Genomic DNA, 16,455 nt, shown 5'->3' with positions numbered 1-16,455 from the left:
GAGTACATAAACATTCAATGCAGTGTAAAAAAACTTAAACACTCATCTCTTATCAGAAAAAGTTACTTCCTAAATTATATGGGTCTGGAGTTATATGAGCTTGAAATGAGGTCCAAAATACAATGCAATACATACATGTTGGTTTATATCGTGCTTTAACAGCTGAAGCTGGAACAAAGTGCAAACATGGAAAAAAGTGAAATGCTGCCCCCTCGTGGCAGAAAAAAAAAACCATTGCCAGAGGCCATTCATTGCCAGTGCTTTATCGGCACCCAAGCATGAAAAAAACAAAACCCAAACAAATTCGGGAATGTTTTTTTCAATTTTGTTCTAGGTTCAAATGTCAAACGTTTTACTAACTCACTCTGTTTTTTGTTTTTGGCCTGCTCCTTCTTTTTTATATCTATCGGTGTTGTTTTTCATCATAGGTCACATCTAACTTCATGGAAGACTTCTTGTTCAATGCAGCCATTTCTCGCCTCATGGGTCTAACCAATACTTTGAGCGTGAGTGAACACTGTCTGTTCTCTTCTGTCTGTGATCATCCCCTGACTACCGTCATGTGATTATCTGTGCCCAGAGCGCAAGTGTGAGGGTGTTGCAGCACAGTGTGGAATTTGAGGATGCTCTGGCCACGCTGATTATGATGATGTCACCCATGGCGCCTCACCTGGCCTCCGAACTTTGGGCAGGTGGGTGCAAAACAAAATGATATCTTCTCCGAGTAATCTGGTCAATTTCATTAGTTTGGTTTTGGGTTTCAGCTTGATGAAAAAATACGCATGGAGAATATCTGCAATCATACTACTTCATAGTTTAATAAAAGCAGAAGTCGCCCGATATTAAACAACCATGAGTATGGAGCTCCACAAAATTATCACCTCGCAATTGTAATGTCATTTAGGAATTAACTCTTTTTTTCTGATGAAAGAAGATAGTCTAAGGTTTCTTACAATGCATTGAAGATTTATGTAGTCCTAAAACTCAATATTCTGTGTGTCCTGGAATTTGAGTGACAATGACAAAAACCCTGTCACTTGAGTGGACTCATTTTTGCACATCTGGCAGTGAATGACTTAAAATATTCTTCAGGAAGTTGTTTCTGCCTGCCCAAACATGGAATTTGCACACCATGCAACAAGAGGAAGTGTTGACACTGCTCCTTCTAATCCCAGGAGATTCCCAAAAATGATGTAACCAACCGTCATCAAATTTCTGATACTGTCGCCTAGTTCACCTAAAATCCATTAAAGGACAACCGACGTCACTTTCTTAACTGACATCAAAAAAACGTTCTATAGCATCTAAAATACCCAAAACACGCAGTATGATATTTTTATTCAAATGCAAAAGAGCAATAAAAATGACTTAAAGTGTCCAAAATCTGCAAAAAATTGAGCTGCGAATTGGGCATTTTCAGAAAGTCCCACCCCCAGTTCGTGACGTCACGCCAAGACGTCTTGCATTGCTGGAGAATCAAAACAATGGCTTCAGATTCGGAGAATATGCTTTCTTGTTCCACATCCAGTTGAATATGATTCAAATAGTTCTGAAGAGGAAAGCATACATGTTTGCAATCGATTAAAGAAGTCCTTCCGTGTCATTTTGAGGCATCTGGACTGCAATGTAGCGTCCCAGAAAAGAGGCACAAAATGGCCACCGAGCTGTTGTGAGCAATGAATCAGCCCGTTTCCACAGGCTGATAAATTCCTCCCATGAAGCTTGGACACCCTCTCCTGACGGCTTTTGGGTGCAACACGAGGTTTTCAGACCAAACAAGTACAGCAACATACATTGACGTGATGGAACGACTGCTACAATGTGTCTTTTTTTGTGTCAGGGGTGTTCCTCTAGTGACATCACGTACGGACTCGTCACCAACTCAAAAACAAGACTTCCTGAATATTCAGCGGCAGTCTTAAAATGTAAAATATAGCTATATGCGGTGGAATCTTATTACAATACGCTTAGTAGAAGTCATTTGAAGCCATTTTACAAATTATGGACACAACTTGTCCGGAGACGTCGGTTGTCCTTTAAATGTCCTTTCAATTACATGCATTCCTTGCTGTAATCTCTTGGCCCCGGTGTAGAAAACAAACAGTTGGAAGGAAGAGATTGAGCGTCATCTTCCCTTCCTCACGTGGCCGCTTCTGTTGCGCTCTCCACTATAGTAAGGGAGATACGGTGTTGTGGGATCCAGAAAAAAACCACAAGATCATTTTTAAACCAATAGAACTACGCGAATGTAACCAAAATACGAAATACGATAATTTACAACCTGTCACATACTCCCCCTCAAAATAGATGTTGTCCCCAACATATGTACTAGTAAATACATAAATACGCTGGACGACGTGCCCAAAACAATGACGCACGGTATTATGAACTGCATCCAAATATGAACTATAATAATGAACAGTTTACAGACTGGAACTCTTTTCATACATTCTGTTTACATTATAACAATCAACAATTCACAGACTGGAACTCTTTTCATACATTCCGTTTTACTTATACAGGGCTCATCGGGGTCTTCTTGTTTCCATCTCACTGTTCTATTAAACCGAAGTGTCGATTAACCATTTCTGTAGTATTTCGTGGCATAATAGGGGTGTGCGCCATACATCCAAGGCATTGTCTGTTCACCATGATATGGTACTGTCCCTACATTGTAGCAAGATGGCGAACCAAGGCGATCATACGTGAATACCTTGGGTCTCCTGTGTTCTCGTCGTGGCCGTTGATTTCCCCCAATATCAGGATTACTGGGGGGTGCCTGGGGAAAAGGGGGACACACTGTCACAGGTGGATCATTTTCCGGACCAATGTTGCCCTCCTGAGATTGGTCAACTTCCGCAGCTCCCGGCTCCGTCCCCGGCAGTTCATTCCCCAGTTGATTGTCATCATGGTGGGTTGTCTCCACAAAGCTCACGTCCCGCGGTTCTGGTGAGTCTGGTCGGGTGCTCTGGCGATGCAACACTGGATAATACTCATCCTCCTCCGGATCCATTTCCGGCATCTTGTTCGGTCGTTGCCGAGTGGACTTTTCCTTGGACTGGGACTGTAGTGAAGTCTCTAATGGCAAATGATCACATGGCAGCAAGAGATTGCGGTGGAGTATCCTAGATCTGCCCTTCCCCCTCTCAGGTTTCAGCTCATAAACTGGAATGTCTTGGCTGACTTGACGAACCACTGTATGAACAACATCCTCCCAGTGGTTTCTCAGTTTGCCTGAACCTCCACGTGGGGTTAAGTTTCGAACCAGAACACGATCACCGGGCAACAGGGTAGAATACTTTAGTTTACTGTCATATAGTCTCTTACTCCTGGCAGCAGCTTTGTTGTTATTTTCTTGCGTGATCGCATACGCTTCCTCCATGCCCTGTTTCCACTTCTTCACATAGTCCTTCTGGTTGGTTTCACCCTGGTTAGAGTCTGGATTCAAACTAAACAACATATCAACTGGCAAACGTGGTGAACGTCCATAAAGTAAGTAAAAAGGTGAGAACCCTGTCACCTCACTTTTGGTACAGTTGTAAGCATAAACGAGTTTGTTTAGTGAGTCTTTCCAGTTACTCTTTTGTTTCTCTGTCAGTGTCTTTAACATCTGGATCAGTGTTCGATTAAATCGTTCAACCTGTCCATTTCCCTGTGGATGGTAGTACCTGTGGTTGTCCTTGAACCCGCAACCCCACAATATTCCTTCAGTTGAGCAAAAAGTTGATTTTCAAATTCACCACCCTGATCATGGTGAATTCGAAGGGGGAACCCAAACTTTAAAGCATAGTCATTAAAGATTTTGTTTGCCGCTGTTTTGCCAGATTTGGACGTTGTAGCATAAACTTGAGCGAAACGTGTAAAATGGTCTACTAGCACAAGCACGTATTCATAACCACCCTTACATTTGTCAAGATGCAAAAAGTCAACGGAGACGAGTTCAAAAGGCTGAGTAGTCACAATATTAGTGAGAGGGGCTCTGGTCTCACGGTTGGGCTTTTTGTGTTTTAGGCACACACACTCTCTCAGTACATAGTCCTCTATTTCTTTTTGCATAAAGGGCCAGTAAAAACGATCTCTTACAAGGGAAAGAGTCCTTTCTACACCATGGTGGCCCATTTCATCATGCAGCTCTTTTAACACTGTCACCTTGTGTTTTTCAGGAAGCAGTAGTTGGGTTCTGTTTGCCGTTTTTCTGTACAAAACACCTCTGTCATTAAAGTGTAGCTTGTCCCATTCCCTCACAAGACAAACAACTTGAGGACAATGCTTTCTTAGTTCAGTACCTAGCGGTTTCGTCTCCGCCAGTTTGTATCTAATAATATGTCCTATAATGGGGTCAGTCTCTTGATCTAGCTTGATCTGTCCAACAGTCAATGGGGCTATCGGTGTGTTTAGTGACACCTCGGCACACGTAGCTGAGATTCCCATAGACCAAGCTGCACTAGACTCGTTCTGATGGTCAACCGCTTGTACGGCAGCACTCGGCACACGTAGCTGAGATTCCCATAGACCAAGCTGCACTAGACTCGTTCTGATGGTCAACCGCTTGTACGGCAGCACTCACAGCATCATATGACATTTCTTTTGTACATCCTTCCATATATGTTATCATATCAAGGGGCATCCTAGATAAACTGTCTGCATCAACATTTTCCTTACCGGGACGATATTTAACAGTAAAATTAAAATCAGAAAGGTAAAATTAAAATCAGAAAGGTCAATTGGGGGGTCCCACTGCTCACTGAGAGCGATGGTGGTATTCTGGACATGGACCTCATTGACAACCGCTGAAGGAAGGTCCCTTTTAAATATGTTAGCTGGGTAGACAGACCCTACTGACTGCACTGTACCAATAATAGCCTTTACTGGAAACCTAATATGATTAGTAGGGTTCTGGACACTAACAACTATCCTAGGGATGGAACCTGCCTTTACTGAGACCAACGAGTCACAAAGCTCGAGGCCATCTGGCCACTGTGGGTTTTCACTTGGCTCAAAAACCAATGTAACATCTTCCTTAAAGGGCTTAGCCTGTACTTTGCATGGAATAATAAGTGAGCTATGCCTGGCTATAGTGAATCTCTCATTTGTTGTTTTTACACGGTACTCATGTGCTTGTCTCAGACTAACTGCTTTTATGAAAGTGGCAGCTTTATTGCGCTTAAGGTGGGGAAAAGCTAGTCTAACCGATTTCAAGAGCTTTTCTGTATCCCCTGTTTGTGACTCATTAGAGAGGCTATCTAACACAAGACGCTCAATGACATTAAACCCTATGATAGGACACTGTTGCTGGTCACCTTTTAGTACTAATACTGGTACAAGTAGCCCTGGATCATTAGCACCAAGTTTAAATGGTATCTCAAGCCATCCTACATAAGGCATATCCGTTCCATTAGCTGCCACAATATTGAGAGTGTTATCAGGGTCAATAAGTTCATTCACATTTTTCAATGACACGTCAGGTAAGTTTGTTTGTTTCCATAACTCATCTACAGCACACACCTGGGACCCCGAGTCCCAGAGTGCTTCAACCCTTTTGTTACCCAAAAAGCACCGAATAAGACATTTCTTTCCCACTAACTCCCTGACCGAAGGTAATTTGCCACACTGTTTCTTATCTGTCCGCTCGACAAATGACTGCTTATGTCTCTTCTGAACGGGGCCACATGTGTGGGGCTTACATTCCATTTTCATAGCACCACTGTAATACTGGGACCTATCTGTCTCTGTGGTCACACCATGTCCCACTGGGGTAACCCTTTCTAGTTTAAAGCGTGGTTCCTAGCTGAGTTCTGTGCTTTGCAGCCTGCTCTGAAATGTTCACTACTTCCACATTTAAAACAGTGCTGACAATATTCTTCACCTGTCTGAATACAAGAATAACACCTGGGCTGAGGGCGACGGGGCATGTAGTACTGCTGAGGGGCGAACCGCTGCTGGAACTGTGCTGCCCCCCTCATCGGCCTGGGGCCTGGTGCTGGGTGGTACTGCTGAAGAGCTGATGGGGAGTGCTGGGTGTAGTAGTGCCTGGCTGGTGGATCTACCTGATATTGTGAAGGTGGAATGAAGGCGACCTGTTCAGGGTAGTGGTCAGGCAGGCGTTCAGGTCCTCCGCTGGTGGGCTGAGAAGTGGCTGTTGGTTTCTGAATAGTCTCTTTGATCTGGGACACTTCTGCACGCAGCTCTTTTAACAGCATCATCTCTGACCTCATCTCTTTGATCTCTGAAAGGAGTTCATTCGGCACAGTAACAGTATTCTGCTTTAAGACTGTCTTCTTCCCAATCGGGACTGGTGTGTCATCTAACTGGACAGTGTTCAGCGTTGTCACCCGTGCAGCAGCATTTTTCTTTTTTTCCTGTCGCTCTTTTTCATTTGCACATGCCATGTTTAATTTTTCTAACAGTACTTCATCTGATGTGGTGGTTAGCAGGAGGAAAGGTTGCATGTCACTCTTTACATTGTCACTCTGTAACCCCGTCAGAACTGTGTGCAGGAATAAACTCTGGACCAACGTGGGATCATACTTCACCCCTGATTCGGCTTCTTGAGATGCAAAAAGAATCCTTTGACGAAGATCCATTGCACGCAGTAGAAATTTCTGTGGGGACTCTTTATTAGTCTGCACTTCCGATGAGAGCTGCTTGTACAACTCAGTGGCTCCTCTCTCTTGATAGTGAGATCGGAGAATCCTTCGTAAAGAAGTTAGGGTAAGATTTTCTTTCCCTTCGAGGTAGCTTCTCAACTGCAGACCTGGTGTTATGGCACGAACCACTGCATCGATGATCTCATCCCCCTGGTAGCCTTTACTGAGCCCACTTTCTATCTGTCTGACCAAATTAGGAAATGTGAGTTTATCTTTTTGTCCGAGTTCCCCTATTTGTCCAGATATTTTGAAATCTTTGCGCCAGGGGGCAGTGTCTGGGGGCACTATGCTTCTCTTTCGCACTGCATCCCGACCTTTTTCACTTGGGTTGGCTATTCCTAGTTCAAAATCTTTTATACTTTCAATCAAGTCCTTTACACGTAGCAAATCTGACATTCCTCCATCTTCTAGCTCTAATTCAGCTCTTTCAATGTAGGTTGACACAATATTAATTAGTTGGCCTCGAGTCTTTCCTGTAAGTTGCTCTCTTTCCAGTCCAGATATTTGGATTTCAGCACATAACTCTGACAACTGTCGAAAATTCAGTCCAAATAACTTGCCTTTGATGTCCAACTGTAATTCCTCCAACGCCATTTTCGAGAGGGTAGACGCAGTTCAGCTGGCCGGATTCACTTCAAAGTCTTCCAGTGCCCTCTAGTGGTGGCTGTACGCACAGAGATGCAACTAGAGCACATGTAGAAACAAACCAGTAAACGGCGACGCCACTCCGACTGGGTTGATTGGGGATATTCGGCGCAAGCTTCTACCCACGGCGAGTAGACACTCGAACGCAAATATCCCAGCGGTGCCTCCAAAATGTTTTGAAACAGAGGACAGCGGTGCTGTCTCTGACCATCGAAAACGGGGGTGCTCACACTTTTTCAGTATGGAAGCTACTTTTAAAATGACCAAGTCAAAATGCTCTACCCATTATATTTAAACTCAATTTTATTTGTTTAGTGTCATTCCATGGCAATGTCACATCACATTCTCATGCGATATACCAATAATACCTTGGACACGAACTGGTCGATTGCGATCTATGTATTGAACCCCCCGATCTACATCGTTAAATTGCATTAAATGTAGTGTGTTCAAACCTCATAGCACAGTAAGAACACTATGACCCAATGTATTAGCTGTCTTTCAAATGTGAAAAATAGCCCTTATCAGTTCATAAATTTGTCTGAAGGAATATGCAAGAGATGGCATTTACATACTATTTTGCAGATACTGGGAGAAGGAAATGGAAATAGATTAAAACAGGGGTTGGGAACCTTTTTGACTAAGAGAGCCATAAAAGTAAAATATTTAGAAATGTTTTTCAGCGAGAGCCACACGCACGCACATACAAACGCTCGCGTGCGCGCGCACACACACACGCGCGGCCACTTTTCAAAAAATATCAGAATGTATTAATTAAAATAACTGTGATGGTACTCACCGTTAACATGGATGGTTTTCCGTTCCTCGTGTTTGGTAAAAATCCAGGAAAACGATCGGAATGAAATTCAAATTGCCGGTCCAGAGGCGAAGTTACTGCTAGCTAGCCTGCACGCGGCTCATATGTCGCAGAAGTATGTCGATGCTAACGTTAACATGGGGCTTGTTAAAATGTCACTGACATTCGACTGTTTCATCGATGGTATTGTTTCATTGCAAATTAGAATCAGAACATTTTCTCTCCTCTAATGCTCCGGTGCATTCAGGCTGAAGTGCACAAGTTGGGCTCATTTAAAGGGGCGTTTACCTGTTTCAACATGACGGCCACTATCATGCAATCAACATGGCGCTTTCGGCCATTCTAGGTCAGTGTCATCCAATCAAAATTGCGCTTTCCGCCAACTGCAGCCCCAACGGGAAATGAACGACGAAAAAAACGACAATATGTATTATAATATGTAATATTTATCGGCGAGCCATATGCAATCATCAAAAGAGCCATATATGGCTCGCGAGCCATAGGTTCCCGACCCCTGGATTAAAATAACATACGCACTGTGATTTATCAAGATTGCGTTTCAATCGAAGGTGCTAAGTTAAAGAAATCAACATTTATTGAAAAATGGAATCACTTTCAACATTCAAAACAACGAAATACTCTAGATACTAGCTGTATCTACTTGTGTTAAACTCCGCAAATTCATGGATGGATTATCCTGGCCGTGCGCTCTACAAACTCGCCACGGATGCCCTCGGCTTCACGCGCAAACAGTACACGTGTATCGTTGCCAAGCACACAGACATAGACTACCTGCAGTTGAAATTTGTATACTCGGCACAGCAGCCAATCAGAAGCCTGCTTCGGACTTTCCCGAGCGATATAAGGTCGTGCATTTGCATATCATTTTCCAAAGTAGGTGCACAGAACCTCAGCCCCAGAAGAAAGATTCAAAAGAAGCTAACAACATTCATGACGCTACAAAACGTATATTTACATTATACCCTGACTGTAAAGTGTACTGTAAAGTGTAGCAGACGACGCAATGCAAGCATTGCATTGCAGACAAACGACAACTGGAGCCAAATCTCCAGCAAGGGATATTTACCGTAAATTAAGCAAGGGAGCAAATGTAGTCGGTACTTGTGCAGCGTGTTCTACCGGAAACATTCCTTGTGTGTTCTACATACTTGGCAATAAAGATGATTCTGATTCTGAGGTACATCCTTAATTTAAAAAATCCTTTATACTTTGTAACAATGTTTTTTTTTTTGTGATTAGTCGTCTTATTGTGTTTCAAGTTGTGATAAATGGGGCAGGCAACTTTATGGCCGGGTAGGCAATTGTCAGAGTTGTCTGCCCGGGTGTCTGCTAATTTTTTTGTCCTGAGTTTCAGACACTGATTTTACTATAATTTGGACAAGTTCGGCGGGCCGCATTAAAAAGCCTAACCGTATGTGGCCCTCGGGCCTTAATTTGCCCATGTCTGATCTAGATCCAGCCTAACAACCTAAACAATTGACTGGAAGTAAATGAAGAAAAAGAACATGGGGTGTCACAGTATCATTGTTGCATCTTTCTTGTTCAGGTCTTTGCCAGGTGAACAACGTCATGAGTGATACTCTTCGACGTGGTGGAGATGTCCTGTCACAGTCCTGGCCTACGGTCGATCCCGGCTACCTGGAGAGCCCCGACATTGTAGACATTTCAGTGCGGGTAGGATCACATAGATGCACATTTTCAGACAAACCTTCATGTGACAGCGACCTTTTTTTTCTTTGCATCGGACTGCCGAAGATGAAAGGTTTGATTTTAGCATCAGCACAGTTGTTACTTTGTTGACATACATCTCTGGTGACACATGCATTTATCCTCTAATCCACCACCATTTCAACTTTCGAAGATCAAGTCATAGTCCATGAATACATCCATGCTCTGTAATTTTAAAGGGGGCCTGTGATTAGCATGTCCGTGTGTGTTTGTGTGTCTGTGTTTATTTATATGTCTTCATGTTAAGACTCCTTTAAAGGACAACCGACGCCTTGGGACAAGTTGTGTCCATAATTTGTAAAATCACTTCAAATGACTTTTACTGAGCGTATTTTACAAAGATTCCACTGCATATATCTAGATTTTACGTTTTAAGACTCGCGCTGAATATTCAGGAAGACTTGTTTTCGAGTTGGTGACGATTCCTGACGTGACGCCCCTGACCAAGAAAGCGACACACAATGCATTTTGGGTACTTTGTGTGGTCTGACAACATCGTGTTGATCCGTGTTGATGGCGACACTGGAAGGAAAACACATAAATAATGCGATGGTGAATCATTGTGTGTTGCACCAAGACTACTATTTCATACTCGTTGACACAAATTCCCAGCAGACAAATCAGCCCATTTCCAACGGAGCTTCAGCGCCATCTTGTGCATTTTCTGGGAGTTACATTGGAGTCTAGATGCCTCAAAATGATACGGAAGGACTTCTTTAAATGATTGCAAACATTTATGCAGTCCTCTTCAGAACTATTTGAATCATATTCATAACTGGAGGAGTAACAAGAAAGCATCTTCTCCAAATCTGAAGCCATTGTTTTGATTCTAGAGCAAAGTAAGGCGTCCTGGCGTGACGTCACGAACAAAGGGGCGGGACCTTCTGAAACTCGCCATTTCTGAGGTCATTTTGAAGTACAGTAAAGTCTCGTTATATCGATATTCAAGGGAGTCCGAAAAAATATCGATATAACCGGGACTATCGATATATCCGACCCTGTTTGCATGTAATTTTCTCCGTGCGTGCATAGAAATAGTATCGATATAACCGGGACTATCGATATATCCGATATCGATATAACGAGACTTTACTGTAGTTTTGGGACACCTTAAGTCATTTTTATTGGTGTTTTGCATTTGACTAAAAATATCATACTGCGTGTTTTGGGTGTTTTAGATGCTATAAAACGTTTTTCTGATGTCAGTTAGGAAACAAAAAAATGGTGTCGGTTGTCCTTTAAACTAAACAGACAAGTGGGTCAATAATTAAAATCCAGTTTTACAGCTTATTTTGGCAGCTGTGCGGCTCTTTTTCAAATAATTAACACAATGCTTTTGGCCATATCATCATCTAATCAATGAATGTGTGTTGTTTGATGACTTTCAAAGACATTTCCGCCCAAAAGACCCAAGACCCAAAATATTATCTCAAATAATCAGACGATATCCCAGAAAAGGAATTAAGTGGATTAACCGTTCCCCTTGCTAACAATGACAACATGAGTCCAACCGAGCAAACAAACACACGCACACAGTTTGTTTTAGGCAAATGTCACTGTTTTGAAAGTGGCCACCGATCAAAGTGCGATAATCAGACTTTGTTTTCCTTTTCATTTGTCTCTGTAAATTATTGATCTTATTTTTTGTTCACGCACGCACTCACACATACAAACAAATGAGGACAATAATGTTAGTCCATTTTCAGCCTTATAACAACTGATTATTATTATGTTATAATATTATATATTATAACATGTTATATTATATATTATGACTTGAAAACATACTTTTGCGTATTTATTATACATATATTACTGTTGTTTACTTCATTTTCACCTCCTACCCCCTGTGTGCATCTTTGCACTGTAAATATGTTTTATAGGACAACCAACGTCACTTTTTTGTTTTTAACCGACACCTGAAAAACGTTTTATAGCATCTAAAATACCCAAAACACGCAGTATGCTATTTTTAGTCAAATGCAAAACACCAATAAAAATGACTTAGTGTCCAAAATCTGCAAAAAATTGAGCTGAGAATTGGGCATTTTCAGAAAGTCCCGCCCCCTTTGTGACGTCACGTCAAGACGTCTTGCATTGCTGGAGAATCAAAACAATGGCTTCAGATTCGGAGAATATGCTTTCATGTTACACATCCAGTTATGAATATGATGCAAATAGTCCTGATGAGCAAAGCATACATGTTTGCAATCGATTAAAGAATTTATTTGGGCCATTTTGAGGCAAACGGGGGGGGGGGGGGGGGGGGTGTCTCAAAAAGAGGCAGAAAAATGGCGACCAGCTCCGGTGAGGAATGAATCAGCTCGTTTCCACAGCTCTGATACATTCTTTCCATGAAGTTTGCCTCCCTCTGCTGGCGGCTTTTGGGTGTAAGACGTGGTTTAAAAAAAAACAGTACAGCAAAATATATTGACGTGATGGAAAGACTCTACAATGCGTCTTTTTTACGGTGAGGAGGCGGTCCTTTTCTGACGTCACGCACGGACTCGTCACCAACTCAAAAACAAGACTTCCTGAATGTTCAGCGCGAGTCTTAAAATGTAAAATATAGCTATATGCGGTGGAATCTTGTTAAAATACGCCCAGTAGAAGTCATGTGAAGCCGTTTTACAAATTATGGACACAACTTGTCCGGAGACGTCGGTTGTCCTTTAAGCTCATTCTACTGACTGGTGGCGATTTCACACACAAGAGACCTTGTGGGCTTCTTCATCCCCTGCCTGTGTTCTCTAATTACATACTTTAGGGGACGTCATGCCCGAGTGGCCACCGAGAGGCCCGTACGCACACATGCCCCCACAAAGGAAGTCTCGACGTACCCACTCACTTGCTTCTAAACCTATAGCACCAAACACACTTCCTCAAACTACCACAAACTATAGGTTGGGAGGGTCAATGCCATGTGGAAAGAGAAACTTTCATTTGTATGCCAAAGTATGACCTTACTTTTATGGAGTCATGGATTTGATATTTCTTTCCATTTTCACGCCCAGATTAACAACAAAGTTTGTGGGACAGTGACCGTACCTGTGCTGGTGTCCAAAGATGTGGATCAGGTGCAGAAGCTTGTCATGGAAAGCCCCCTCGGACAGACAGTTCTCAGAAAACTGCACATCAAGAGAGCCATCCTTTCCCCCCGGACCGCTCTCATCAATTTCTTAGTTGAATGATGACATTTGACTCTCGGTTAATGTGACTCTTTGGTGGTGGGGGAAAAAGAGGATGATTGTGCATTGTAAATTTGTCTTACAAGTTTCTTTCCTATTTATTATGATACATTATCAAGATGTGGGCATCAGTCAGTGAGAGAAATACTGCAGTGTGACGTTGCACCCTTAACGAACAATTGAGTCGATTTTCTCCTTTGTGTGCTGTCAGCACTTTGTGTCAAAACAGTCAACGAAGCCACATTTTATTATTTTAACTTTTGTCTCCTCCCCTACGCGGTAAGTTTTATATTGACTCACCATACACCCCTGACTCACCGTACACCCCTGAATGGAGCCAATCATCGTCACTTTGTTTTCACTAAACAAGAACAGCATATTGCTGATTTTTAATATTTTTTGCAGATGATTGACAATCATGGTTAATTTTGCTGAACAGAGTATAATTAAAGCATATGATCTAGATTTCAGTGTCCATTATACGAACAATGAGTGAATCTGTGTTTTCCCCCCTCACCATTAATCAACAGCGTTTCATCAGACACTTATGGAAATAATACAGAATATGTATTTTTGGTTTCCATTTTTCCATTTAAGTATATTTCACTAATTAATCTGTCTGCTTCCGCAAGTTTTACTATTTTGCTTGTCACGATCTGGTTGGCGACCAACGGGTGGCGCTTTCGGCCGCACCTGCACAAGTGCTAGTCGTCCCGATCAGTGGCAGACTGTCACGTTCTGGTTGGCGACCAAGGGATAGCGCTGTCGGCCTGCAGGCGCACAGGTGTTGGTCGTTCCAATCAGTGGCAGTTAAAAGGACTCCCGGCACGACCATTCGGTGTCGGGTCATTGCATTGTGTATGCTGTGCATGTGTTTGCTGCACCCTGTCAAGTTTGTTACATCTTGGCAGACTTTTACTCTTGGTTTTCTTTGATACTTTGTACTTTTCTGTTCAGATGACTTATGTTTTAGATTTTGTTCCTGCTGACGTTTTTTTTAATACAGTTTGTCAAATACAACCTGCTGCTCCCTGCTGCCTGCTTTTTGGGATCCACCACCACCACCTTGCAAACTGTGACACATTTTAAACCAACAATCGCTGGAAAATGTGATCTGAATCATTTTGCAATTTTCTACCCCCATACATTAAAAATATGATGTCAAGATATTTCATGAGTCTCTTTGTTGTTTTATTATAAACCTAAAGCAGGGGTGCTCATTACGTCGATCGCGATCTACTGGTCCATCGCGGAGGTAGTACTGGGCGATCGCAGCGTGAAAGTAAAAAAAACATTTGTCAGCCTATCAAACGTCCCGTCACTTGATTGACATACAGGGCAACCATTCAGATGACAACTGAATTTTTATCTTTAGGTCGCCGTGCATGCGTAAACAACGGCGCTAAACGCAGCAAAATTTACAAGCTAGTCAGCGAATTACCTCAGATTTTAAGCCCTTGCTAAAACATATGTTGATCAAAATGAGTGAGAAAGCGGGACCAAGTAAGGGGGCAAAACATATTACTTTCATATGGAATGGGAAAATGTGGAGCGCCATTTTCGGACTGTTCATGGAAAATACGACATTGACTTCCCACCGAAAAGCCAGCTGAGAAAGAACGGTGGACAAACTAAAATCCCAGTTGTCCGGACAGCAGTCATTTTTCACGCGACATACTTCAAAAGCGAAAGCTGACACCGAAGCATCGTTCCGGATGAGTCACGCCATCGTTAAAAAAAAAAAATAGTCCTAGATAAGATAACAATAAGTCCAAGACAGAGAGATGGTAAAAGAAGCATTCGTTGAAGCAGCTGACTCCTTGTTCAGAGACTTTAAAAATAAGGCAGAGATATTATCTTCAATCAAAGCTCTGCAGCTGTCAAGACATACAGTTACACGGCGCTGTGAGGCCACGGCTGAGGATTTAACCCAGCAAATGTGGAAAGACATCGGAGATTGTGAGTGTTCTCACTGCTGAAGTCCAGGGCTCATGGACAGTTCTGTAACTTACTCACACAGGAAAAGTATGTATGTGCTACCTCCTTGACTGCATTATTCGGCTCAACTTATTTATATGAGTCAGCCTTTTCCTACATGAAGATCATTAAGTCCAAATACCGTTCCACCATGAATGATGAACATTTGGAAATGTGCTTGAGGCTGGCTGTCAACAGCTACTGTCCGGACTACGCATCCCTGGCTGATTCAATTCAGTGCAAGTCATCAAAGTAAACTCAGGTAATTACAAAAAATGTTAATAGTTATTTATTATGTTATGTATATGTAGTTATTATGTGTGTTGTGCAATATTGGCTTATTCAGTTATGCAAGGTACATCAACATACATTGTACATACAAAGAATCCTTAAAACATTTGAAAATAATTATGTTTTGAATTTTTGTCGTGGGTAGATCATTTTGACTTGGTAGTTTTTATAAGTAGCTCGTATGCTGAAAAAGTGTGAGCACCCCTGACCTAAAGCATAGAAAACCTCCCACACCGCAACAATACGGCAAATTCAATAAGGCTCCCTGGCAATTCTCTGCCCATTTTGTCAAGCGTTCTTGAATGTCCCAAAAGACCTCAAATTGCACTCAAGATTCCAATCATGTTTTTTGGCAGTCTTCTTTTTTTGCTGATTTCCGCCCTCCGCCGCCATTTCTGGTCACTAGGCCTTTCCGCCTTCTCCAAAATCTTGCTTGCAAGACTGTCGTTCATCGGATCAATGTCAATACTCTTGGGCTATATTTATGCAGGCTTTTAGCATTTTCCTTGCAGAGCACATGCATCAGCAACACAGACTGTTTCCATGTGTACTCCCAAAAGCTTATTTTTGAATTGACTGGTTGAGTAATCCACTATGTGCGATACACACACTTTTTTATTTCCTGTACAAGCAGTAAATAATTTTCAAGGTTCAGTATGTAATTGAAGAAAGAAACACACAACCGAGGCCAAATTCTGGGTGAGATGCTTTTAATTTTATTATTGAAGAAGCTCGGCTCTTGACTGTTTAAATCACACCATTTCAGAAAGTTCTCTCAATGTCTTGCCTTTTTTAAGGAAGTCACGGCCAATTCGAAACTTGCAGACAGAAGCTGAAACTGAACATTCCTCACTGATCCTGTGAACCTTTTCCCCATATTCCCGTGCTCTATTTGTCAGTGTCAGGTGATGGGAAACGCAGACGAGGAGAATAACAGGAAGGGACACCACAAATTGTGAGAGTGAGGAAGCAAAGCGTCAATGCTGTGTTGTATTCTCTTGTTATTGTGTCACGGTGCAGTCATTTAATTGCATGCTGTCACAGCACAGTATAGGTGAGAGTGCTAAAATTATGGTGCTGTCTCTGCAAGTTATTTACTTTCACACTTTAAACCTGTGAAGGAAGCAAATGAATTCAGGAC

The 16,455-nt window shown here is 42.3% G+C and overlaps 1 protein-coding gene across 2 annotated transcripts in view; it reads left to right on the top strand.

The window, feature by feature from the left end:
- lars2 (leucyl-tRNA synthetase 2, mitochondrial) overlaps positions 1 to 14,230 on the top strand; it is a 57,443-nt gene extending 43,213 nt beyond the window's left edge. The window contains exons 18-21 of one of the 2 annotated variants that reach the window (XM_088999028.1): positions 429 to 506; positions 581 to 692; positions 9,677 to 9,804; positions 12,873 to 14,230. In XM_088999028.1, coding sequence (XP_088855154.1) covers positions 429 to 506; positions 581 to 692; positions 9,677 to 9,804; positions 12,873 to 13,049 — 495 coding nt within the window. In that variant the 3' untranslated portion in view covers positions 13,050 to 14,230. The remainder of the gene's footprint in view (positions 1 to 428; positions 507 to 580; positions 693 to 9,676; positions 9,805 to 12,872) is intronic. The other variant, XM_088999027.1, reaches the window with a different exon arrangement.
- Positions 14,231 to 16,455: the final 2,225 nt, after the last annotated feature.

The sequence above is a fragment of the Hippocampus bargibanti genome, linkage group LG06 (genome assembly GCF_051943395.1).
Source record: "Hippocampus bargibanti isolate YZ-2025 linkage group LG06, ASM5194339v1, whole genome shotgun sequence".
NCBI classification, from domain to species: Eukaryota; Metazoa; Chordata; class Actinopteri; order Syngnathiformes; family Syngnathidae; genus Hippocampus; species Hippocampus bargibanti.
The sequence above is the reverse complement of the archived record's forward strand: the minus strand, read 5'-3'. Positions and strand labels throughout refer to the sequence as shown.